The 24,138-nt window shown below is 42.8% G+C and overlaps 2 protein-coding genes across 2 annotated transcripts; both read left to right on the forward strand.

Annotated features, from left to right (window-relative positions):
- The first annotated feature begins 2,250 nt into the window (after positions 1-2,250).
- LOC147900884 (pentatricopeptide repeat-containing protein At3g09040, mitochondrial-like) lies at positions 2,251-6,367 on the forward strand. Its single transcript, XM_087376350.1, has 2 exons — positions 2,251-2,301; positions 2,622-6,367. Exon 2 carries the CDS (start codon positions 2,646-2,648, stop codon positions 4,887-4,889), a length of 2,244 nt encoding a protein of 747 aa, XP_087232476.1. The 5' UTR covers positions 2,251-2,301; positions 2,622-2,645; the 3' UTR covers positions 4,890-6,367.
- Positions 6,368-16,505: 10,138 nt separating this feature from the next.
- Positions 16,506-22,764, forward strand: LOC147900885 (uncharacterized). The gene is made up of 4 exons (XM_087376389.1): positions 16,506-16,646; positions 19,900-20,076; positions 20,204-20,355; positions 20,466-22,764. Exons 1-4 carry the CDS (start codon positions 16,506-16,508, stop codon positions 22,762-22,764), a joined length of 2,769 nt encoding a protein of 922 aa, XP_087232515.1.
- Positions 22,765-24,138: the final 1,374 nt, after the last annotated feature.

Below are 24,138 nucleotides of genomic sequence, written 5' to 3' on the forward strand. Positions count from 1 at the left end.
ATGAGCGTCGCCATTTGGTGTGCTCATGTGGCCTTGGCATTGGCTCACTGTAGATGTAGGAGGTTGTTGGCGGCAAGGAGGCTGGGTCCTTGTGGCACTGTATTGAGTTAGGTCAATCGGGCTATTGGAGCGTTACTAGGTCTCATTCGTGGTCAACTACTGGAGCGTTCCAAAAAGCGTGGTCAGTCGTAGAGCCTTGCAAAGGAGATGGAGGTGCCAGTTCGCTGTGTTTGAATATTGTTCATCTCCCGTGTTGCCTTTGAGTCGCTTTTCTCTCTCTTGCAACAACAACTACATCATGGATGTCTTTATTGAAGTTATGCTTATATATTAATATAAAATCTTGGTGAAAGTTTATCAAGCTCATTTTTTTGATAGGATGACGTACACTTTTATATATTTTCTTTTGAACTTTTAAGTAAAAAATGTCAATTTTTAAGTTGACACATCATGAAAGACATGTCATCAAGGTCCTTCCTACTATATCATCCCATGCAAGGCCCTATTTGCCACCTCATCTGGCCACAACATAAAAGGCAATACATCATAAGGGATAGGTCATCATCTTTCTTAGTGCCACATCATTCTATACAAGGCTCTACATGTGACATCATGGGGACATCATGTTTCACATGTCCATATGATTGATGTGCCACTTCGTCAAGATGGATTGATGTGTCATCACCATGCATGCCACATCATGCATGCATATATAACATGAGATCATGCTTGCATAAAGACATCACAATCATAAGCATCATGGCATGCGACATCATCCTCTCTATATGGATGCATGCAAGCTATGCTAACATGAAAAGATATTACATACATAAATGACCTCTCTTGAACATTTGATTGAATCATATGGTATAATTATATATCTTGATAAAAATCACCTCATCGTCGATTGATTAAAATCACCTTATTATTGGAGCCCTTGGAATTGAGGAGCTTCTCCAAATGATTAGAAATGAGTGGTGTGGATCACTCCAAAGTATTGAGTCATGCCTGACAATTGATTAGAGAAGGTGAACTTACATGGGAATGTGCTCAACCATGGTCATTCTTTGTGATGGGATCTCTTAGAAGTTGATGCTAGCTCTCTACCGGTGCCACATTCAAAAAGCTCCCAAACATGAGGCTTTAAAAAAAAACAAAGAAATTGCAAGTTGCTTGACAACTGGGAGGAGAGGTGTATGAATGCACGACTGTCATGTGGCGATTTAGCTATGCATGGGGAGTAGAGCAGCGAAGGTGGCCACACATGTCTACTACATGGCCGCACACCAACAACCCACCAAATTTGAATTGTTGCATGCACCTTCAGGGGTTGAACCCATGACCACTTTCATCATGCTCAAGAGCAATAGTAGTGCTTTCCTCTTCCATGTAAGCTATAATCTAAGACTATTCCCTCATTTTGGAAATCCTTCACCCCTTGTTAGGAACTCCACTTGCAACTAGATACAATCATGTTGTGCCGCAACAGCAAGACACGGGTCCCTACTTGTTAACCTCAAACCATATAAAGTGGAGCAGGCTGAAACTATTTAAGAATAGGTCACATGCAACCTCATGTTGGTGGATTGTTCAGGCATCACTAGCTATATCAAGACCCGTCTTTTCAAAACCCAGAAGAGACTAAGGCTGGGTTCATAGGACCCGTTAGCCATCCTCCAAAAGATGATGTGAAGGGTTGCTGTCATAGTTGGCCCAATAGGAGGGACGGGCTCGGACACTGACATAAAAGATTTGTGTCCGGTCCACTAAGGCTGCCCACTCCATGGCCACCTCCTCCAAGTGCTACATGAGTGGCCCATTCCATCTCCTCCAACTGCTAGACCAATCACACATTGGTGGTGTGAAGGGTTACAGTCCTAATTGGGCCACAAAGAGGGACAACGGGCTCGAACACTGACACAAAAGACTTGTGTTCGGCCCATGAAGGCTGCCCACTCCATGGAACAACTACATGATTGACCCATTCCATCTCCTCTGACCACTGCATGATTGGCTCCTCCGACTACTACACCAAAAACACATTGGTGACATAAGCCGTTGGTGTGAACCACCACTCGGTGACCATGTGAACCGACACTAAATTATAAAGACATGAAACTGAAACCGGTGACCAAGATAGAATCCGAAGCTGGTGCTGGGGCTTGAACTAAAGACCGACCGATATAAACCCACAAGTTTTAGCCCTTGGTCTAAACAAACTTGGCACCCAGCTAGCTTTTGACAGGATCACACAGCCTTCAGAAATGGTTGCAAGCCAAAGATTGTTCTACCCTTGCAGAGGTATTGATGTGTGCTTTTCGATCACACAGCCTTCAGAAATGGTTTCAAGCCAAAGATTGTTCTACCCTTGCAGAGATATCATGAATTGGCAGGCATGCGTGCATTGTTTGCCAATTTGCAACATCGTGATTCGTGCTTTTGGAATATGTTGATGTGTTCTTTTCGATCACACAGCCTTCAGAAATGGTTTTAAGCTTCTACGCTTGCAGCGGTATCATGAATTGGCAGGCATGCGTGCATTGTTTGCCAATTTGCAACAACGTGATGTGTGCTTTTGGAATCTGTTGATAAGAGCATTTGCTCGACATGGGCGGTTGCAGGAGGCACTCCAACTCTTCGGACAAATGCAGTGGGAAGGGCTGTTGCCCAACAGAACCACATACGCTAGCGTCCTTTCCTTATATGCCAGCCAAGCCGCCCTGGCTGACGGCAAGCGGTTGCACGTCGTCATTATGGGTTCTGACTTCCACTCGGATACCGTTGTTGGGACAGCCCTAGTCAGCATGTATGGAAAATGTGGCAGAGTTGAAGATGCCCGGATTATGTTTGACAAATTGCTTCGGCGGGATGTGGTCTCTTGGAATGCCATGATCTCCGTGTATGCCCAACATGGGCACTGCAACGATGCACTGGAGCTCTTTCACCAAATGGAGCGAAGAGGGGTAATGCCAAACCAAGTGACTTGTGCCATTATCCTCGATGTATGTGCTAGCCAAGCTGCCTTAGCTGAAGGCGAGAAAATACATTGTCTCATTGTGGATAGGGGTTTACTTGCAGATATTGTGACAAAGAATTCTCTCATTAATATGTACGGCAAGTGTAGCTGTGTAGAGGTGGCACGGATGTTGTTTGACAAGATGCCTGAACGCAGCATTGTCTCATGGAATACCATGATTTCAGTGCATACCCAGAATGAGCAAGGAAAAGCGGCTCTTAAATTATTCGAAGAAATGCAGCAGGTAGAGGTTCTGCCTGACAAGTTCACTTTCATCAGCATTCTCTCTGCGTGTTCCTGCGAGGGAGCGCTGACGGAAGGTGAGCACATACACAATCTTATCATACAAAGTGGAATTGATTTAGATATCGAAGTGGGGAATGCCCTCATTCATATGTATGGCAAGTGCAGTAGTGCAGAGGATGCACAGCGGATGTTTGAAAATATGCATAAAAGGGACATTATTTCATGGAATTCGATGATGGTGGCGCATGCTCAGAATGGGCAGAACATGAAGTCTTTTTGTTTGCTTGACCAAATGCAATGGGAAGATATTCTGCCCAATAGAGTTACCTTTGTCAGCATACTCTCTGCATGCACTAGCCAGGCATTCCTAGAGAGGGGTGTGCAGATACATGCGTTTCTTGTGCACAGCAGTTTTCAGTCAGACCTTGTTATCGGAAATGCACTAGTCACAATGTATGGTAAGTGTGGCAGCCTGAATGATGCCAAAAATGTATTTGATAAGATGTGTATACGGGATCTTATATCCTGGAACACTTTAATTGCATCATACCTACAGAATGGCAAAGGCAAAGAGGCCCTCATACAATTTGATCAAATGGTACAGGAAGGAATAATTCCAAGTGAAGGCACCTTTGTTAGCATGCTGGATGCATGCAGCATCCTGACAGCTTCGATGAAAGGTGAGCAGGCACATGCCCTTGTTGTTGGCAGTAAGTTGGATGCCCATCTTGTTGTGGGGACAGCACTCGTCAAAATGTATGGATTGAGTGGCAAATGGGACAAAGCACGGACCTTGTTTGACAGAATGTCTGAGCGGGACATCATTTTGTGGACCACTGTTATTGCATTGTGTGCTCAGAATGGGAAGGGTGGAGATGCAGTTCAACACTTTGACCAGATGCACCAGGAAGGGACCCTGCCAAACAAGGTTACCATTGCCAGCACTCTTGATGCTTGTGCCAGCCAGAGAGTACTCAGTAAAGGCAAGCAGATGCATGCCTGCATTATGGGCAGTGGATTTGAGCTTGATGTGTTTGTGAGAACTTCCCTTCTTGACTTGTATGGTAAGTGTGGCAGTTTTAAGGACGCAGAAAGGCTTTTTGATGAAATGTCTGAGCGGAATGTGATTACATGGAATGCCATGATTGCAGCATATGCTCAGCATGGACAGGGTACAACAGCTCTTAAAGTTTTTGACCAAATGCAGAACTGTGGTGTTTTGCCAGACAAGACCACTTTTGCTACCATTCTTTATGCTTGTAGCCATGCCGGTCTTGTGGATGAGGGTTTGAACTGCTTTATTTCTATGAAGCAAGACCATGGCATTAGACCCATCGGAGATCATTATAACTGTATGATTGACCTACTTGGGAGGGCGGGAAGGCTTGATGAGGCAGAGGATTTACTTAACAATATGCCACTCCAACGTGCTGTTGTGTCATTGATAACTTTGCTTGGTGCCTGCAGAGTTCAATTGGACGTAGAGAGGGGAGAACGAACTGCTGAACAATTATTTGCAATGGATCCAGCAAGCACTGCTCCTTACATAGTGCTATCAAATACCTATGTGGCAGCAGGCAATTCAAAGACACAACAAAGTGATAAGTACTCAGAGAACAAGAGCTGAAAAGAATGTTGTTCCTCTACCAGGATAAAAGAGGGTGCTTGGCTATTTTTTAGGATGCATGTGGTCTAATGCTGTTCTTTTATGGCAACTGTCCTCCCTGCTTGTGAGGCCTGCTTGCAGCATTAACATCTGCACTGGTGGGACTTAGGTGGCTGAGCACATCCCTCGTCTCTGAAGCAGGGCCAGAGTTTACAGCTTTTAAAAACTTAAATCCTACATGGTATTACTTCCATGTTTTGTTTATTCATTCCATCTTTTTGGAGGACAACAATTTGAGTGTGAAATAGACGTGGGACAGGAACCTCCATGTCTTCCTATCTTCTTCATTGTGGCAAAGGATGAATAAGATTCCAGCAAGTCCAGTGAAGATTTTGGCTGGCATACGAAATGCCAGAAAGTGTTGGAGAATCTCAAGAAAGATACTCCTGCATCGTGGCAGTCGGATGATTGAGGATTGAACGAGATTTTTTATGGAGCGCAAGTGGCAATTATGTCGATGAAGACAATTGACAAAAATAATTTTCTAGAAGCAGTGCCCTTACAGTGTCATGATGACTGTCTGCAGACAAGCATCCATGATTCCCGTTATGTGGTCCTTAAAGCTCACAGGTCCTGGCAAATTCCGTGAGTACAGTAATGCTAGGCAAGGGCCCTTTAAAGCAAGGTGGCAATGCTTTATTTTACCAAGGTGCATTGAGACAGTTCTTTATATAAATGGCGTCACAGTGAAGCAACTCTGACATCCCATATTTATGGAGGAGAGTAGATTATTGGGTGAATGTCCAGCATCAGCAGATTTCTTCCTGAATCTAGACTGTGAGGCCATATTTCACAGAATGATTTTCTTGTGATGCAATCCTGTGGCTGGTGTATTCTCCTAGCCAGGCTGGGAGCACCACGTAGGCAATTTTGCAACTTGAACTTTGAAAGAAAGCTCAGTGCCTCATGCAAGGAACAATAAAAGCACCCCTATGTTGGATTCTTAAATGAAACACACGCCATGAGCATACAAAATGTGCTACAACCACAACCAACATTCTGCTGCATTTCCAAGGAGCCTCTTGGGGAAAATGTAGCAATGGTTTTCTGAGAGTTTTTACCTCATAAGTGGAATTTAAGTTTCATGCGACTACACGGTACTAGGTGGTAAACACAAACCATGGGCTTTCATCTATCATGACATCTAGTATGTTACGAGGCAGCACATCAAGAATTAGGCTGTGTCAAGGCAGGTGTTGTACAAAACTCACACCAGTGTTGGGACTCACAAGGATACAAAGGTGGTCATGCATGGGAGGAGACTCACCACACAAATTTTGAGTATCGTGTTGCATAGACGAGCTTGTGCCTTCAGCAGTTGGGGTGGCACTGAATACATAAGGTGGGGGGTAAGAGTTCCCCATGAGAAGTCTGGTGGATTAAATGACACTCAAAAATTGCAGCTATCAAAACAAAAACCTCTGACAATGGCATCATTATTCCAGCAATACATACTGTTTTCTCTATGAAGGATGCAATTTGGGTTTGAAGTATAGGAGAAGCTTTTCTTGAATGTCGTACGAAGAACACCTAAGTCATCCATTAGCTGCGATTGATTTCTTATACTTCGATATGGGTCTCACGTAGTTCATCCATTAGTTAGGGCGAATTAGCATATTCTTTTTAATTTTCTTGGTTAATCTTTTAAGTTACGGCTAAGAGCCATTTATAATTGCTTTGGAAATCCACATTCATTTGGGAGAGTTGATGCACTTTTTTTTTTTTTTGCCGAAAAAACAGTGCTAATTATATTACTTCGAGAACAAGATACAAGAGGTCAGCTTATAGCTGACGGGCTGCGTTCACAAATCGGACGCAGCCCTAAAAGGTAGCAAAATAAACCATCCTCTCACGGAGGGATAAGACGAGTATGAATAATGCCACCGAAGGCCCTGCGTAGTCTGCGCGAAGAAGAGGCCCTGAGTGTCCCAAGCCCGGAGGAAGCGTCTCCGCTTCTCCTGACCGGCCCGGGAGTCTCCCTGAATCTGGTCCCACTGGCCTCTGAGAGTATGAATAATCTCACTCCAAATCTCCGCCATGATCTGGGCAGTCGATAAGGAGGTGCCAAAGTTGATGCACATTACCTCTTAACTTGTGTTTAAAAGCCTTTAGTTTTTGCTCTCACGTGGGAGGGAGCCTGGAGGGTACACATGAATACGCCAATTTGAATTCACCAGCTACCCTCCTTCACGGCTCCCAAATTGTGTTTCTAAAAGATGCATTTTGTGATGGGAAGCACTCCTGTTGCCATCGATTTTGGTACTTGAAGCTCTAACAACACGTTTAGTGATGTTGTTCCTTTGCTTTGCAATTCGCAAATCATGGGCTTCTCTTTTCCATATCCCACGTCGACTCTAAGCATCCATCTCCCACCTTCACTCGAATCTTCCATCTAGTCCATCTCCCAATTTCACTCCAACCTCCACTCTAATCCTCCATCTCCTCCATCTTCCATTTCCACTCCAATCTTCCTTCTCCCACCTTCACTTCAAGCTCTCACACTATTTCAGCCTCTTCCACTTAGGTGTGGGTCACTCTTCAAAATCCCATAAGCTGTGCGAGCAAGAATGTATGTAAAGTGTCCCTTTTTACAATTTTGAATATACTTGTTTCTGAAACTGTACATGGCTATACATTGGAGAAATTAAAAGCCTCTTGGCAGTCTTACTCTTTTCTCTAGCTTCTAGATTTTTGACTTGTGTCAAATTAACCCAGTTTGCTTGAGTACCTTTCCTTCCTTTCATCTTAATGAATTGAAATTCTTTGTTTTCCATATTTTCTTTATCAGTTGGTAATAGTTGGGCTCCAAAACTTTCAGAGTTTGAAACCATCTCTTTTTCTTTCTTGTCATTCGTCTCATGAGTTATGTCTTGATTCTGTAGGACATCAAAAACATTGAACTCTTGAGGCCTTTACCCTTGATGCTTTGAGGATCTTTAAGGACCTGTTTCTCAAAGATAGGACTCAAACCTCCGTTACCTTCTTGTACCTCTAATGTAACTCTGTTTGAGGTGGCTTGCTAGCATCCTCTACCTTTTGAGAATCCTTCCCTTTGAGAAAATTCTAACTGGCTCTCTAAGGACAATCGTCAATGAAATATTCTTGAAGAACAGTTTTTGGATCATCCCTCTACCTATTCGTCCTCAATCCATACAACACTTGAGGATGAATAACAAGGTCCATTAGGGGACACGCTTGTAGGTTTCCTTGAGGGTTTATGAGACTTTCTTGTTCTAACCTAAGGACTTGACCTAAGGGCGCACACAACATCTCTATTTGTGGAAAGCTAGAGTAGGTCAAGAAATTCCACCCCACCCAAATCAATGCCTTTGATGGTAAAGACATATCTGGTGTGAATGACGAATCCCATACCTAGATGGGTAGAGGCTGATGCATGACGGTCCATTTAATGATGCTATAGCCATCTCTGATTTCTTGAAAAGGAAGATTGAGAGGTCATTTCGTCAAAAACGGATTTCTGTAACTTGTAAGCTCTTTTCTACCTAGCATGTATTTGTCACCCATCCTTCCAGCAAAGCAGTGGGTGGTGTAGGACCATGGATGTAGCCCGCTACCACATTTGAGCATAGCTAATTCGTGGTATCATTTAGCAAACCCATATGCACTTTGACTGACAAAAACTTAATTGATAGATTCTCTCCAGTTTGCTCAACGATTATTGGATCCATAACGTGGGGTTTTGATACACTCACAGCACTCTCCCTTGTTGGATTTTGTGAACCACCTTCTATCACTGGGGAGGAGGGATTCACCTACGATGCTTTTTATATTATAGGGCCCTTGAAGAAGCTCTGAGTGTCTCCTTGGATTGCTCAAGTGTATGAGAGTCGGCCATGCATGTTGTGCAGGGGACCTTTCCCAAGGGTGACTATACTTTGCCACTTCCTCATGTGTTTCCATCACGAATCGGCGTCTCTTTCCTGTTGTTCCACACCTCCTTTATTATCTTTTGTTGAAAGTTATCAAGCCAAATACTAGACGAAAACGCATTCATAGAATGCTACATGCAAGGCTTTGGAAGAGAACAATAGCATAGCTTGCCAATGGATACACTTATGAAGAATGGGAACCATTGATAATTCACATAATTACATGTGAATGTATAATCAAGGAAAGCTAAACTTAAAGGAAAACCCTCAAGTTATGAGGTGAAGACTAGGACATTCGTTGGAGAAGACATAGTTTGGTTGGATGGGAACTAAGTCCATCTATTTTAGTTGGTTGGGAACTATGTCCATCTAGTTTGGTTACATGAGTCAAGTCTTTTTTACATGGGAAGTCCGTCCATACGATTTTGTTAAAAGGAAAACCATGGATTTCTAAATCTATTTACCCAAGCCATGGCTTGAAAAACCAAAGACCATAGCGCTTACAAAGACCATGAACCAGAATGACGTCTCATCAAGCATGAGCCAAAACCATGAATTTTCCCACCAAAACCATGTGAGGTAGTGGCCTTGATCACCAAACTGTTGGATATTAATTGTGTGCTAACTAGATAATATGATCTAACTAGTTGACTAAATTGGTGTGCTAACTAATGAGTCATCCAAAGAGATAAGGCTAACTACTAATTAGTCATCCAAATAGATAAGGCTAACTACCAATTGGTATGTAACTTGATAACTTGGCTAATTACCAGTTAGGATGGGCACGAAAACCATTGGCACCAATACCATGTGGCACCAACTTGTTGGCTCCCAATTGGTGGGTGAACTAAGGAGCAGGCTAAGTTAGTTTCCAACCAAATTCACCTATGAAAGAAGCATCCCCATTGACTTGGATGGGACTCCACCCATGCCATTGTACCCAAAAGCTTCTAGTGACCTCTTTTTCATGGGAAACCCCTTCTCCACCATGAGAGCTTCATGTTGCAAGACCTTTTGGATCTTGTAAAGTGCTTGGAAGTGGAGGAAAGAAGCCTTACTGGTAGCACTAGTGATGACCTAGGCATCGGCATGCTTATGTTTGGAATTGGTCTGTAGGTTGCAACCGTGGGGTAGGGAGTGCCAAACATGTTCATATGACACACAACCTTTTTCTCTTATGAGAAGAGAATGTTTAACATATAGTCATATCACTACATCTTTTGGGGGGGAATTCTCCTTGTCATTGGGTCCTCATCATGTAGACATACTGTTGTATGCCTAGGGAATAACATGAAGGAGAAAGCCCAAGGAGATAAGACACAACCGGCTTCATCAAACTTGTCCCAAACTAGTAAAACCAGGAGGGTTGGTGAAGCCAATGAGACAACTCTACCCACCAAGGGTGTAAACATAGAAGAGTTGGCCACCAACTTCCTAAATCATCTAAGCCAACAACTCAAGGGGGGATTGACGAAGGACGGTTCTAGAAATCCTTGCCTATTTCAAAGATGAGACAATGTGTGGTGTGGCATATGCAGGGGGGTAACCATCCCACCAACGAGTGCCCCCACCTTAGGGCTAGGCCAGTACTCTACGAGACCCATCATGCTTGATGTGGACACCATGAGACAATCTAGTGTCACTATCTGAAGGTTATTCCCCCTGACCTTGCCTACACCTCTAAATCGATCCAATCAGAGACAATTGATCATTCAAGGAGCCTATCCTACTAATCAAGGGAAATATACGGCTCAAAACCTTTCATTACCTCCACCAATCCTAGGTCCTCAACCCCCACCACCTCGAATCACCCCTATCAACAATCAGGTGTGATAATTGAAGAGTTGCCTAGCAATTGGGAGGAACCAAACAACACTCTCTCGATGAGTGATTACTCACAATACAAAAGCCCTCCACACTAGTCTAGCCACATAAGTCATTATATCATGTAGGACGAACAATATATCTAATGACCCCCCATCTCTCAAAGGGCTAAGGATATGAATACCTTGACTCGTAGACCACCTATACACTACTATTAATGTCAAGGTCCCCATTGAGCCAGTGAGTGTCCTTATAAGATGCTATCCAATAAATTGGTGGCTTGTTATAGATGGCAAGGACCTCACTTCCTAGGAGACTAACCGTATAAAGATGACCAACCCTTGCCTGCTATAACTACCACCGCTATGGGTTTGTCATTGTGCTTTGGCTGCGAGTGGACCATATTTGCAAAGATTGTCCAATGTGTAGGACCCCTAGAATGGCCGTAGGTTCTAACACCATAATCAATTTGTTGGAGTATTAGAAGGAGCCAAGTATCTTTGGTGTCCCTAAACGTAATTAGCAGGGTCTAGGACATGGCTTTAAGCAAATAATTGCACAAGCATGCCAACAGATACAAAGTAGGCACATACTAGCCCAAGGACATGAATTGCATAGGTGCGATTAAGGTAGGAAGATGATTTGTTAGAGTAATTATCTAGAGTGGTTTCGATGAGGGCACAACCACCCTGTCTACTTCATCCTCTTTTGAACATACACCTTTGGTTCAGAACCCAGTCAACCAACTGCCTATAGGTAGGGGCATTACAAGGCAAGTGGTGAGTTATAAGAAACCCCAAACCCCCAAGGGCCAGGATGAATACCTAGACCCCATTACCATTACCAAAGAAATCAAGGCATGAGGCTTGATGCTAGGTTTGGCGATGCTCGAGGGCCATAGAGGAATGCACTCTCACTTGTATGCGACAACCCTTTGCCTCATTTTTCCGCATAAATAAAACCCCATATCCCAAGTCTAAGATACTCCCTTGGTCTCCTCTCAATTTTATAATACATTCAAACATCTAGGAGGACAAGTGGAGGGTTGGCACAAGGAGTCTTGCCACCTCATCCTACTTTCCCCATTATTTAACTTGCATTCTTGGACTATCTACACCCCCCCCCACATGGGCCTATCCTACATGGAGGGAATAATCCAATATAATATCCATCTCCACCTATTTTATATTACTTCTCCCATGGTCCTTGGGCCATGTCTCACTAAATGCAGGCATGGGACTGCCTAGGTGGAGGGGTGGTACATGGAGGAACCATGCCACCTTATCATTTTATAATATAACTACCATGGATTATGTACAACACACCTTATGGGTCCTCTTACGTGGAAGGGTGGCACATGGTCATGCCCTGCCACCTCAACCCTGGGCCCTATGCACACCATATTGTATTATACTATTGCCACACATATAAGCACACACACATTTATGCCTTTTACCTTGGTAGCTGTACTCTTTACTGTGGCATTCTTGATACACAACACTACCCATTGTAATTTTATTTTATCCTTGAATACTAGTCATTGTCATTTCTCGTGTTGTGCTAGCTTCATCTCGTTTGCAGCAGTCACCATGATGCAATTAGAATATGTGAGCTTGGTGCTTCCTTTTTTTACTTCAAGATTTATGAGCACATCTTTGCCCATTGTATTGTGCTGTTTTTTGTTGCAATACAATACTTAGATGTTCATATTTTTAATTTACATCAGTTGGGCCTTGATTATGTTTTCTACTCATTGCCTTATCTGTATACTTGGTCAGAAAATTGTTAGAGGCTTGCAGTTTCATAAAGAAAGAGGCACAATTCCTCTCTTGGGGTTGGAACCTACTGAGAGCTAGTCTGTGCTTACAGGGTTACAGCTATGTTCCACATCCAAATCCCTTTGAGAAGTTGCTTCGCTAAACTCCTCCTTCCTCTAACTAGTTATTTGAAAAATGGTATGTTTCCTCTCTTTTGTAGGGCCAGTCCACAAAACACCGAGCAAGACTATTCCAGGTAAGAAAGTGCTTCCTCTTTTTTCCTTTTGTTATTTTTGTTATTTGCATTGGCCTGTAGCTAGCGCCTTAAGTGCTAGTTGCAGTGATTGGTGTGGGAACCTTCTCTTCCCCTCTCTTCCCCTATTCTCTCTTCTTTCCCTCTCTTCCTCTCTTCCTTCTCTTCTTTTTCCCTCTTCTTTTTCCCCTCTTTCAATCTCTTTTCCCCCCTTTTTCAATCTCTTTTTCCCTCCTTTCCTTCTCTTCTTTTTCCCCTCTTTCAATCTCTTTTCCCCTCTTCTTTTTCCCCCTCTTTCAATCTCTTTTTCTCTCCTTTCCTTCTCTTCTTTTTCCCCTCTTTCAATCTCTTTTCCCCTCTTTCAATCTCTTTTTCTCTCCTTTCATTCTCTTCTTTTACCCCTCTTTCAATCTCTTTTTCCCTCTTCGTTCTCTTATGTTTATGCTCTTTTCCCCTCTTCCTTCTCTTATGTTTATGCTCTTTTCCCCTCTTCTTTTTCCCCTCTTTCATCCCCTCTTTCAATCTCTTTTCCCCTCTTTGCCTATGCTTATTCTCATTTCCTTCTCTTCTTTTTTCCCTCTTTCAATCTCTTTTCCCCTCTTCCTTGTCTTACATTTATGCTCTTTTCCCCTCTTCTTTTTCCCCTCTTTCAATCTCTTTTTCCCTCTTCCAATCTCTTTTCCCCTCTTTGCCTATGCTTATGCTTATGCATGAGCATGTGCTCATGCATAAGGACAAGCTTATGCTTTCTCTCTTTTTCTTTTATGAGCTCATGCATAAGCATAAGCATATGCTTTCTTTCCTTTTCTCTTATGCTTATGCTCTTTTTCTCTCTTCCTTCTCTTATGCTTATGCTTATGCATGAGCATATGTCTCCTTCTCCTTCTCCCTCTCCTCTTTTTCTCTTTTCCTCTCTCTTTCCCCTCTTTCAATCTCTTTTCCTAAGCATATGTATTTGCCTATGCTTAAGCTTTCTTTGTTTTTCTTTTATGCTCATATGTTCATGCATAAGCATAAGCATATGCTTTCTTTCCTTATCTCTTATGCTTATGCTCTTTTTCCCTCTTCCTTCTCTTATGCTTATGCTTATGCATGAGCATATGTCTCCTTCTGCTTCTCTTGTGCTTATGCATGTCCTTCTCCTTCTCCTTCTCATTTCCTTTTCTTTTTCCCTCTCTTTTTCTCTTCTTTTCATAAGCATATACCTATGCCTATGCCTTTTGCTTATGCTTATGCTTATGCATGAGTATATGCTCATATACTTATGCATAAGCATAAGCTTTCTCAATGTATTCTCTTATGCTTTGTTAATGTATTCTCATATGCTTTCTCAATGTATTCTCTTGTTTTTTATTTTTTGTTTTCGTGTTTGTGTCTACATTAGACATGGGATCACATCGCACGTCCGACAAGTACGAAAACCCTCGTAGGAGGAGACATCATGGTCTCTATTCTCTAGAGGACTTTGATTCCCCTCAGGCGACAACTCAGGGGCCTACCCCTATGACTACCCCAGGCCTGACTCCTCTTGGACGTAGCACTGCGACCACCGCTCGGGGAACTCCTTTGCTAGCAGCCCATGGCTTTGTCGGGAGTCCCAACGAGTTTGTGGCACAGATGACCAATGAGGAGGCAGTGAGATTCTTCTCTCTGCTATCCCAGAGGACCTCAGCAATTCCCTCTCCTACACCGACAGCTGGACCTACTGCCCAGCCATCCCCTCTAGCCCCTTCGACTAAGGGGTCATCACCTGGGCGTGCCCATCGTAAGGGAAGGAAGAGTAGGAGGGGTCGCTTATGTTGTGCTGACTCGGGAGATGTAGATGAGTCAGCACACTCACATCCCTATAAGTCTCCACTTGGTCCCAAGACCTAGTACCAGTCAGGTCCCTTGCCCTCTCCTACTCCCACTGCTACTCCTCGCTCCGGAAGTGCTCGCACAAATACCACTCCCTCTGACTCTGCCACTACCATGAGTCCTCCTTACCCGATCGAGGACGTGTCCTATCAAATCACGACTACTGGAGAGATAATTGAAGATAAAAAGGACGCAGCAGTGATGGCCACATGAGGCGGTTGATGAGCCACCACTTCAGGAGCGGCATAACTACTGATTGGCGGTATCAAGATGACCAAAAGAAGCAGGCAGTCAATGATGAATTGAAATCAAAATACCCTAACCCCCCAAGCTGGGAGTTCAATGAGAATTACATGCGAGAACGCATGGGTTTGGTCTTGAAGCATCGTAGATCAACCTTGCGTACTTCCATCGCAAAGGGGAGGGCTAAACCTAACTTGGCAGATAAAGCTGATTGGAAGTTTTTCAAGAAGCAGAACAGGGGGCCACCATCCCGAAGAAATGTTCGAGGGTCAGAGGAGGGCTGCGAGGAGACGGCTGGACGCCGTAGGTACTTTGCACTTTGGTGCAGGCAGACGGTTGGCATTCGAGGCAACCGTGGTAAGTCTACTTCTTCTCATTTAATGTATTGTTCTATTTGTTTTACTACATATTGCATGCACTTTATCTAACTCTCGTAAATTGGGTCCACAGTAAGCTGCGATGGGCCGCCTTTCTACAAATGTAGAGATGAGACACGCGTTTCGTGTAGGAACAAAGTCGTGGTTTATTGAGCAGGAGGCAATGGGAGCGACGGTCAATTGGGCTGAGGTGGCTGCTCACACGGTATAAGTCTACTCCTACTTGTAATCTCACTTTTTAAACTGTTTTATTCTTTAAGTTCCAATCTAATTTCCAATTAATGTGGTTTCGCTCTTAGAATCAAAGCTCGAGCATCCCATCAAGGGAGGTGAGCAGTGATGAGGGCCAGGGATCAGGCGTAGCTCACAAGAGCCAGGGATCAGGCGCAGCTCACGAGGGCCAGGGATCAAGCGCAGCTCATGAGAACGAGGATGGCAACGATGATTCGAATGAGTAGTAGTAGTAGTAGTAGTTTGCATATACTTCGCCATGTATATCCTTTTGTATATCAGCTCGTTTGAGCGATTTTGTATCACCCTTTTCGAAAGGGTAATTTTGTAACAAACAATGTTGTATATCTATGCTTCTGTCGCTCGATCGGTTCATTTGAGCGATTCTGTATCACCCTTTCCACAAGGGAAATTTTGTAATAAAAAACTGTTTTTTGTAATTACTAAAAAAAAACATTAGTGGGGCAAAACAGGGCTTGCTGTGGCCCTGTTTAGCCCCACTAATGTTTTTTCTTTAGTTCTGTTAATTGTCGCTATATAACAACGTTTACCAATGTCACTATATAGTGACGTTTGATAGCGTCGCTATATAGCAACGCTTATATAGCGACCATTCTTTTTTGATGCTTATAGCGACGTAAATAATGACCTTTGCACTGGCCCATGCCTTGTAGTGTAGCTCTATATCAGAGAACTCAAATCCAAAACTATGCACAAAGAAGAGAATTGATGAGAGATTGCAAAGGAGCATTGGGGTCCCATTGGTCATAAAAGAAGGCAGTAACAAGAAGGAAGAGAAACAAATTGTTGCAGTGGAAGGGAAAGGGAAAGCAATAGAGGTCCAAATGTAGAGCATGAAACCTCAAACAGATATTATTTTTAAGGGAGAGGAAAGTGGACTACTGAAGGATGTACTAGTAGCAAGAAAAGTAGATGTACGACCAAGTAGTGAGGAGATTGCAATTGACACCTTGTAGCTTCATCCATGCTATGATGTACTACCAAGAAGTGATGATCCCATACTTGAAAGCTCCCAAAATGGTATAGAGCAACTAGAGCCTATACTTGAAAGCACCCAAACTGGTCTAGAGCAGCCTGTTAGTCAAGATCTTGGTAGTGAACCTCTTGAGATGGCTACCCAAGTCATGGCTACACAATCTCAAGAAGTGAAATTTGACAAAATATATGCTGTCTTGTTGGATGTAGGCTATAGTGCCGCAGAATCAAAAGAGGAAGTTAAACGTCTAAGGAAAGAGGAGCTTGAGAAGTGTGAAGAAGGAAAGAATGTGAATTAGAGTGTCTTTCCTATATGTAAATCCTATTTTGAAATAACAAAGTTTTTTTGCTTTCTTAACTATGTGTATGAATATTTATTTAACAATTTCTTTTAATGATGTTTATGAATATTTTTTATAATTTGTTTAACACTTTAATAATGAACACCAAGACCAATAAGATGTCCGTGTTTAAATTTTATTTTGGGTGTTTTCAATATATTTTTGAATAATTTATTCTCGTAGTGACCAAATAGTGCAATGTAATTTTATTTTAATGTTTCAATGGTGAAGAGTTTAGCTTAGATATTTTAGTTTAGTATTTTTTTGAAAAAAGAAAAAAGAAAAAATTGATTATTTTATTGTAATATTTCAATGGAAAATATTTTAGGTTAATTATTTTAGTTTAATATCTTAATTTTCATGTGTCTAAGGATCAAAATTAATCTATGCAAGTGGTTGTGTAAAGTTTTGGCTTAATTGTTTTGTGTTAATATTTTAATGGTCAATATCAATACCTTGAATCTCAAAGAGAGATCTTATCATGTGTCTAAGATCAAAATTACTATATACAAGAAGACATTGCAATATTTGTTTTCAAATATATGGGGAAAAAACCATGGGAGTATGATATTCAAAAATTTTGGACTTGTATTTAGTCCAGTTCTAGAATTGGACTTTAGACACAAGCCCAAAAATTTTGAATACTATGTTTTGGGTGGTTAGCCCCAAAAAGGACCTTACAAAAATTGGCCTAAGTGTCGACCCACTTTCGAGAAAACTACCCTAGGCTTGTGTTGTGAGCAGCCAAAACCAGAGTATCATGTATCTGGGGGATAGACAAACCATTAATTACAGAAGAGTAGGGCTGACGTTGTACATGATTTTATTAGATCCATGGATGAATTATGTTGCTTTTTGAGAGAACTACCAAAGGAGCTACCACCTCATAGGAAGATTGACCATGAGATAGATTTTCCTCCTTGGGAGTACATTGCTAAATAAGCTAGCATATCGTACTTCCCCATTAGAGCATGATTATATAAGAAGGAAAGTACAACAATTGATTGACAAGGCAGAGTATCTTGTGGTCCATCTTACTTGCTCCCAAGGACAACATGTGGAGAATGTGTGGATATAGAAAGGTTGTCAATAAAATCACATCACCCTTACTCGCTTAGGGTGGATGGGTGATATTAATGATGAATTGCAAGGTGCAACCTTGTCCACAATGGTGGATTCATTGGCAGAGAAGGATAGGGATGGTGAGACCAATGGAAATAGCTCTTAAGATATTAAGCATTGGATGTACCCCTGCCAAGTTTCCCTAACTATTACTTTGAATTTTTAGACCTCACTGCTCACGAGTAATTGATTAATCAGTTGCCCAACATGATATCTATATCGACTAGCAGGAGACATAATATAATTTATAACATCACAACATATTATCTTATTGGGTGCCAATATGGACTAAAATTTAGCACCACTCTCCTTTTCTCATGAAAATTAATCTTCTTGCTGTATAATCCATAACATACAAAAGTATGCATATAATCCATAAGTATTGTATAAAAAAAATTGTATAATTTATATAATCCATAAGAATGTATATAAATCTTATCGTATGCCAGGTCCTTGCCAATTTAGACTGGCTTTTAGCCTCCATTGGAATAATGACTGAGAATCAAGATTGATCGTGGAAAGGAAGAGATTTAGTTGGATTTTTGGGGAGAGGGGGAAATCTAGCTACTCGAGGCAAGCGACTTGTTATTGAGTGGACGGACTACAAGTTAGAGGCTGCTCCATAGCCTTGGTTGTGAAGATGCACTGCTTCTTTGCAGGGTCTTGTTAGATGAAGGGGAGGTGGTGGTCTGATGGAGGAAAGGTGTCCCCACGTCTGCCAAAATCGATTCACAGCCGGTTGAAATAGAGCTAGCTCCTCTATCCCCCCTCATGGAAAGGAGTACACCCTCTACCCGCATTTCAAAATTGGCCCTAGCTAGTGTGCATCCGATATAAGAGCCCTTGGGGATACCCCAGGCACCCCCCAAATTGCCTCATGAAGGTAGGTGAAAGCGTGGTTAAGAGTGTCAATGACATTGCTTTTAGCAAAAGTTATCATTAATTATAAGAGTAATAGATGATATCATAATTATCAGAGCAGTAGATGCATTATTATTGGATAGTTTTTAAGAGTTCTATCCATAAAAGTAGTTTTAAGAATATTAGTCACAAGTTTAAGAACAATAATTATCTTAGAAGTAGAACAAGCGAGTACTGATACGCATGAATCAGAATCTCAGTGTTCACGAAAAACCCAGGCCTAACGTCAGGTGAATGGAAGAATTTGCTTTGATCTGAAGACAAAAAATTTAGAGGTCACAAAAACTGGCACTTTTTTTGCAAATATAGTTATAAATTGTGTGAAAACTGGTCCAATTTATTGAGCTTGGAGGTTTTTTGAAATTTTCCCAAAAATGTTTTCTGTGAACACTCCTCATGATTCAGTGTAGAAATAGCAAATTAAATTTCGCAATTGAGTCATGGGGAGTGTTAATGCTCAAATGGGGAGCTTTTTGGCCACTACTAGGCTACCCAATCACCTTATACTAGGCTACCCACTCACCTTAGCAAGCCTCATCGCTCTAAATTAATCGTATACAAGCCATAAAAGTTATAAATTGTGTGAGAACTCGTCCAATTTATTGAGCTTGGAGGTTTTTTGAAATTTTCCCAAAAATGTTTTCTGTGAACACTCCTCATGATTCAGTGTAGAAACAGCGAGTTCAATTTCACGGTGGGAGCTTTTTGGCCACTACTAGGCTACCCAATCACCTTATACTAGGCTACCCAATCACCTTAGCAAGCCTAGTAGCTCTAAATTAATCGTATACAAGCCATAAAAGTTAAAAGGCCCAAAAACGAAGGTTCGCAAGAAAGGACGCTCTGCGACGAAGAAAATTTCAGAGGACTTTGATGAGCTGCGGCCCACAAGATCTAGGTTGTGTGCTTTGATTTGGAGACCAAGCCCAACAGAGAAAGTACTGTCCAACCTACAACTGAGCAGTCTGAGGTAACAAACCTTTTCATAAAGGAGCCGCCCACGAGTGTTTTGAATTCCGAATCGTAGAAGCTTCGAAGATTCGAACTAAAGTTCAAAGGCTGACACAGACTCAAGTCCGTGTGTTTTGATTCACGCACAATGGAGTGTTGACATCGTCGTCAACCGATACTGTTCCTCAGTTTACGTGCTTATCGTTAGACGCACAATGGATTGTTGACATCGTCGTCAACCGATACTGTTCCTCAGTTTACTTGCTTATCGTTAGACGCACAATGGATTGTTGACATCGTCGTCAACCGATACTGTTCCTCAGTTTACGTCCTTATCGTTAGACGCAGCTCACATATATATTCTGTTTTGCTTCAGCTGATACTGGTAGACATAGCGCACACATCTAACGTCCCGACTCCCCCCCTTATTATTTCTCTCTCTCACCATGGAAACAACCTCACGTCCACCCGTTCTCTCATGCTTGCTTCTGGTAATATTTGTTTTGATCCAGCAAGCTGCTTTGCTTCATGCGGCTACTTGTTACCTGCCCGACAGAAATACGCTCCTCAAATTCAAGGCCGGCTTCTTCGACCGAACCGGCGTGCTTGGCTCCTGGAACCGCAGCACAGATTGCTGCGGCTGGGCAGGCATTTCGTGTAACAGGTAATATATGCAACATCAAACTCTCTTATCTAACGTAAAACCAGACATCCGTTATTGCTTCAATTGGCTTGACAACTTACTTTCTTCGTTGTGTTGGTCATGCAACACAGCTTTGGACATGTGCAGGGCCTCGACCTCGGCTCCTCTGCCTTCGAACTTAACCGCGATCGATCCGTTTCGCACGACGTTCTAGGTTACTATCTCCCCCGCCTGCGAAGCTTGACTCACCTCAACCTGTCTACCGTGGGCATCTCTGATATCATCCCTAGCCAGCTCGCTTCCATCACATCCCTTACCTCCCTAGCTCTCAGCGACTGTGGCCTTTCCGGTCCTCTTCCTGAAGAAATAGGCCAACTCTCCAATCTGCAAATACTGGATTTGAGTTCTAATAGTCTCAACGGCAGCATACCCCTCGCAATTTGCAATTTGCGAGCTCTTCAATTTCTTTCCCTTGGCGTCCAGAATGCTTTTAGCGGCTCCATTCCTTCTTGCTTTGGAAACTTTTCGCAACTCGCTTATCTAGACCTATCTGCTAATCAGCTCACGGGGAAAATACCCACAACCCTTGGCAAACAGCTCCTTCTTCAGCATCTGGATCTTAGCTCCAACAACTTCAGCGGCTACATTCCCACCGACTTTTGTACACTCTCGCAGCTTCAATATTTGAACCTCGGGTTCGGCATTGGATCTGGGCCGGGATTGCTAGGAGGTGTGCTTCCCTCTTGTCTAGGATCCCTTTCCGGCCTAAGATATCTCAGCGTTTCAGCAAATCGTTTGACGGGCTCCATCCCATCTTCTCTTGGCCAGCTACCACGCCTTCAGCATCTCTACCTCGATGGCAATCTGTTCGACGGCACGATACCACCCAGTCTCGGAAAGCTTTCGGAGCTTCTTGTGCTGAATCTCCAACAGAATATCTACATTTCTGGCGAGATACCTTCATCAATTGGTAATTTGGCAAAGTTAGAGGAGCTCAGATTAGGCGGAGGAGATGTGGGTGGAATTTTGGGTTCAGACGGGATAGTATTCGGTAGCGGTCAAGAAGGCCCTTCAAGTGCGTTGGAAGGCAATATCCCGGCAAGCTTGGGTGGCCTTTCGAGTCTGAAGATTCTTAACATCGCTGCTTGCAAACGTTTAACCGGGTCGATTCCTCAGGAGCTGGGACAGCTATCTAGCCTCAATTTGCTTCTGATTAAATACACTGGCTTAACGGGAACTATTCCAAATTCGTTAGCCGGGCTACAGCAACTGCAGCTACTCGATCTTCAATTGAATTCTCTCTCGGGAGCCATCACCCCGTTACTTGGAAACCTAGCCAAGCTACAAAACCTTTTTCTTTACGGAAACAACCTCACTGGCAGCATCCCTGTCGAGCTTGCAAACCTTTCTGCTCTTTCCGAGCTCAGTCTTGGCTCTAATCGATTGTCAGGTCCAATCCCGATGGAGCTAACCAAGATAGTGAATCTCACGTTTCTAGACCTTTCGAGCAATTTCCTTTCTGGGTCTATACCAGCGGAATTGGGAAACTTTCAGGGCGCTGTGGTGTTAGATCTTTCCGACAATCAGCTGACGGGAAGTTTCCCTATCTCACTTTGCAATATAGATACAGTCACCATATCCAACAATTTCCTCACCGATCTAGACCCCCATGGGGTCCCGCCGAACGTAACCGGGAAGCTCTCTATGCTCAATCTGTCCTCAAATAACCTCTCGGGTCCCATTCCAGACTGGCTTTCGCAGCAGAGTAGCTTGTCGACATTAGACCTTTCCAACAACAAATTATCTGGCAGTCTACCTTCCTGGCTTTACACCAATCCCCTATCTATACTAGGTACTCTCAATGTTTCCCACAACCTACTGTCCTCCAGCGTTCCTTTCATCCCGCGCAGCAGCACCATTGATTTGCACGCGAATAAGTTCGAAGGAGTCTTCTCCTTTAACTACTCAAACATCGATGACGTTCCGCCTTTCCTGACCTATCTGGACGTGTCGGAGAATTCCTTCTCAGGCTCGTTGCCGGACACTCTGTATCAGTTCTTGGGTGCAGATAGCTACGTCAGTATAAATTATCTGTCGCTTGCTCGGAACAATTTCGTGGGCGTTATTCCCAGTTTCCTGGGCGAGAGGATGCAGGAGCTCAACACTCTGGACTTGTCATACAATAACTTCACAGGTTCCATACCTGCAAATCTGGCACAAATAGCGGGGCTACACGAGCTGGACTTTGCGCACAACGAGCTGAGCGGTGAGATTCCTGCACAATTAGGGAACGTGACGACACTGACGGATGTGGATATGGCATACAACGACCTGACGGGTCCAATACCCAAAGGATGGAGCAATTTGAGCGCTGTAGGTTTCGAAGGCAATGCAGGACTGTGCGGAGCGCCTCTTCCCAGCTGCAAATGAGCATCCATGCAAGAAGCATCCATCCTCCATTATTGTGTCGTTTGTTAAGCCTTTGCAAATAAAGAAACAAATGACTCATCCAAGCTCCTTTTAGGAAAACAGGCCAAAAATTCTTTTATCTAGCTTACACTAGGCTATATGTCTTTTAGCTTGTTTATTTTCTTTAACTAATACATTTTTCTTCTCTTTAAAAAACAAGATGAATGCTCATAAAGCATTCATAAGGCTGCATCATATGCGCAGCTTGGAAGAGAGAGAGGACTTGGATGAGCACCAAGGAGAAGAGAGAAGAGAGAGAGAGGGGGGGAGGGGGCCTTGCCTTGAAATAGAAAGAGAGAAAGAGGGAACGTGGAAATTAGAGAAGAAATTATTTTCGCTTTGCCAAGCTCACCCACCGTCAATAAGGCTACCACTCAAGTGGCAGGCCAAAAACAAGGTGAACGTCGATAATAAATCATTCATAAGGCCTTCCCAAGATCCAAAATAAATCATTCATAAGGCCTTCCCAAGATCCAAAATAAATCATTCATAAGGCCTTCCCAAGATCCAAAAAAAAAACAAGGTGAACGATAATAAATCATTCATAAGGCTTCCCAAGATCCAAAATAGTGAAAAAGAAGACGAATTGGATTAAGAGCATGGAAAAGAGAGTGGAGAGTGTGGGAGATGATGAATTGAAAGGAGAGAGAGAGAGAGAGAGAGAGAGAGATTTTGAGGGAAGAAAATAGCAAGTGGGACTTGGACCAATCACAAAAAGGTAACGAATTTCTAAAATCCTACATCTGAATTTTGCTTCTTCAAAACTAAAAACTCCAGTAAGATCTACCCTTTGGGAAGGCCAAAAAAGAAATAAATGACTCTTTAAACATGAAAATAACATTTTTTTAAAAACTCATCCACCCACTCACCCGTCGTTTGATGCTTCGAGGGGCACCCATCCTAGGTCTACGTTGCATGTGGCGTGACTTGAACATAGGCTGTCTTCCTAATAGGCAGGCACCCTACCACATGGCTTCATTTAACTTGACTGAAGATACAAATGAACAATTATTCCTCAGCATAAGCCATCAGTTCAACTTTGCAATGGAATCAAATGACCTCTCTCTCTCTCTCTCTCTCTCTCTCTGTTAACCCTGTGGCAACAAAGACTAGAAGTGCAGTTGAGGACAACAACTATTAGAGTATTGTGTGTGTAGAGTAGCGGCAATGCTCCACTTGTAATATCTTGAGCCTGAAAGATGGTATGATAAATCTTAAAGGATGAGGATAGCCAAATCCTCTCTAGAAAAGATCCAATCATACTTGCAAAATTATGATCTAGAGAGAGAAATACTAAATCTAAAGAGATAAAGACTAAAAGCCTACACTTTCGGA

This window comes from Dipteris shenzhenensis, chromosome 6 (assembly GCF_047967505.1).
Source record: "Dipteris shenzhenensis isolate YYH24624 ecotype China chromosome 6, Dip_SZ_1.0, whole genome shotgun sequence".
NCBI lineage: Eukaryota > Viridiplantae > Streptophyta > Polypodiopsida > Gleicheniales > Dipteridaceae > Dipteris > Dipteris shenzhenensis.

Excerpts from the sequence above, each read along its gene's own strand:
- LOC147900884 (XM_087376350.1), top strand. The coding sequence starts at position 2,646 with ATGCAGTGGGAAGGGCTGTTGCCCAACAGAACCACATACGCTAGCGTC.
- LOC147900885 (XM_087376389.1), top strand. The coding sequence starts at position 16,506 with ATGGCTACACAATCTCAAGAAGTGAAATTTGACAAAATATATGCTGTC. Across the intron at positions 16,647-19,899 it reads AGTGTGAAGAAGGAAAGAAT|ACGCACAATGGATTGTTGAC; the intron begins GTGAATTAGAGT and ends GCTTATCGTTAG. Across the intron at positions 20,077-20,203 it reads TTTTGCTTCAGCTGATACTG|CAAGCTGCTTTGCTTCATGC; the intron begins GTAGACATAGCG and ends GTTTTGATCCAG.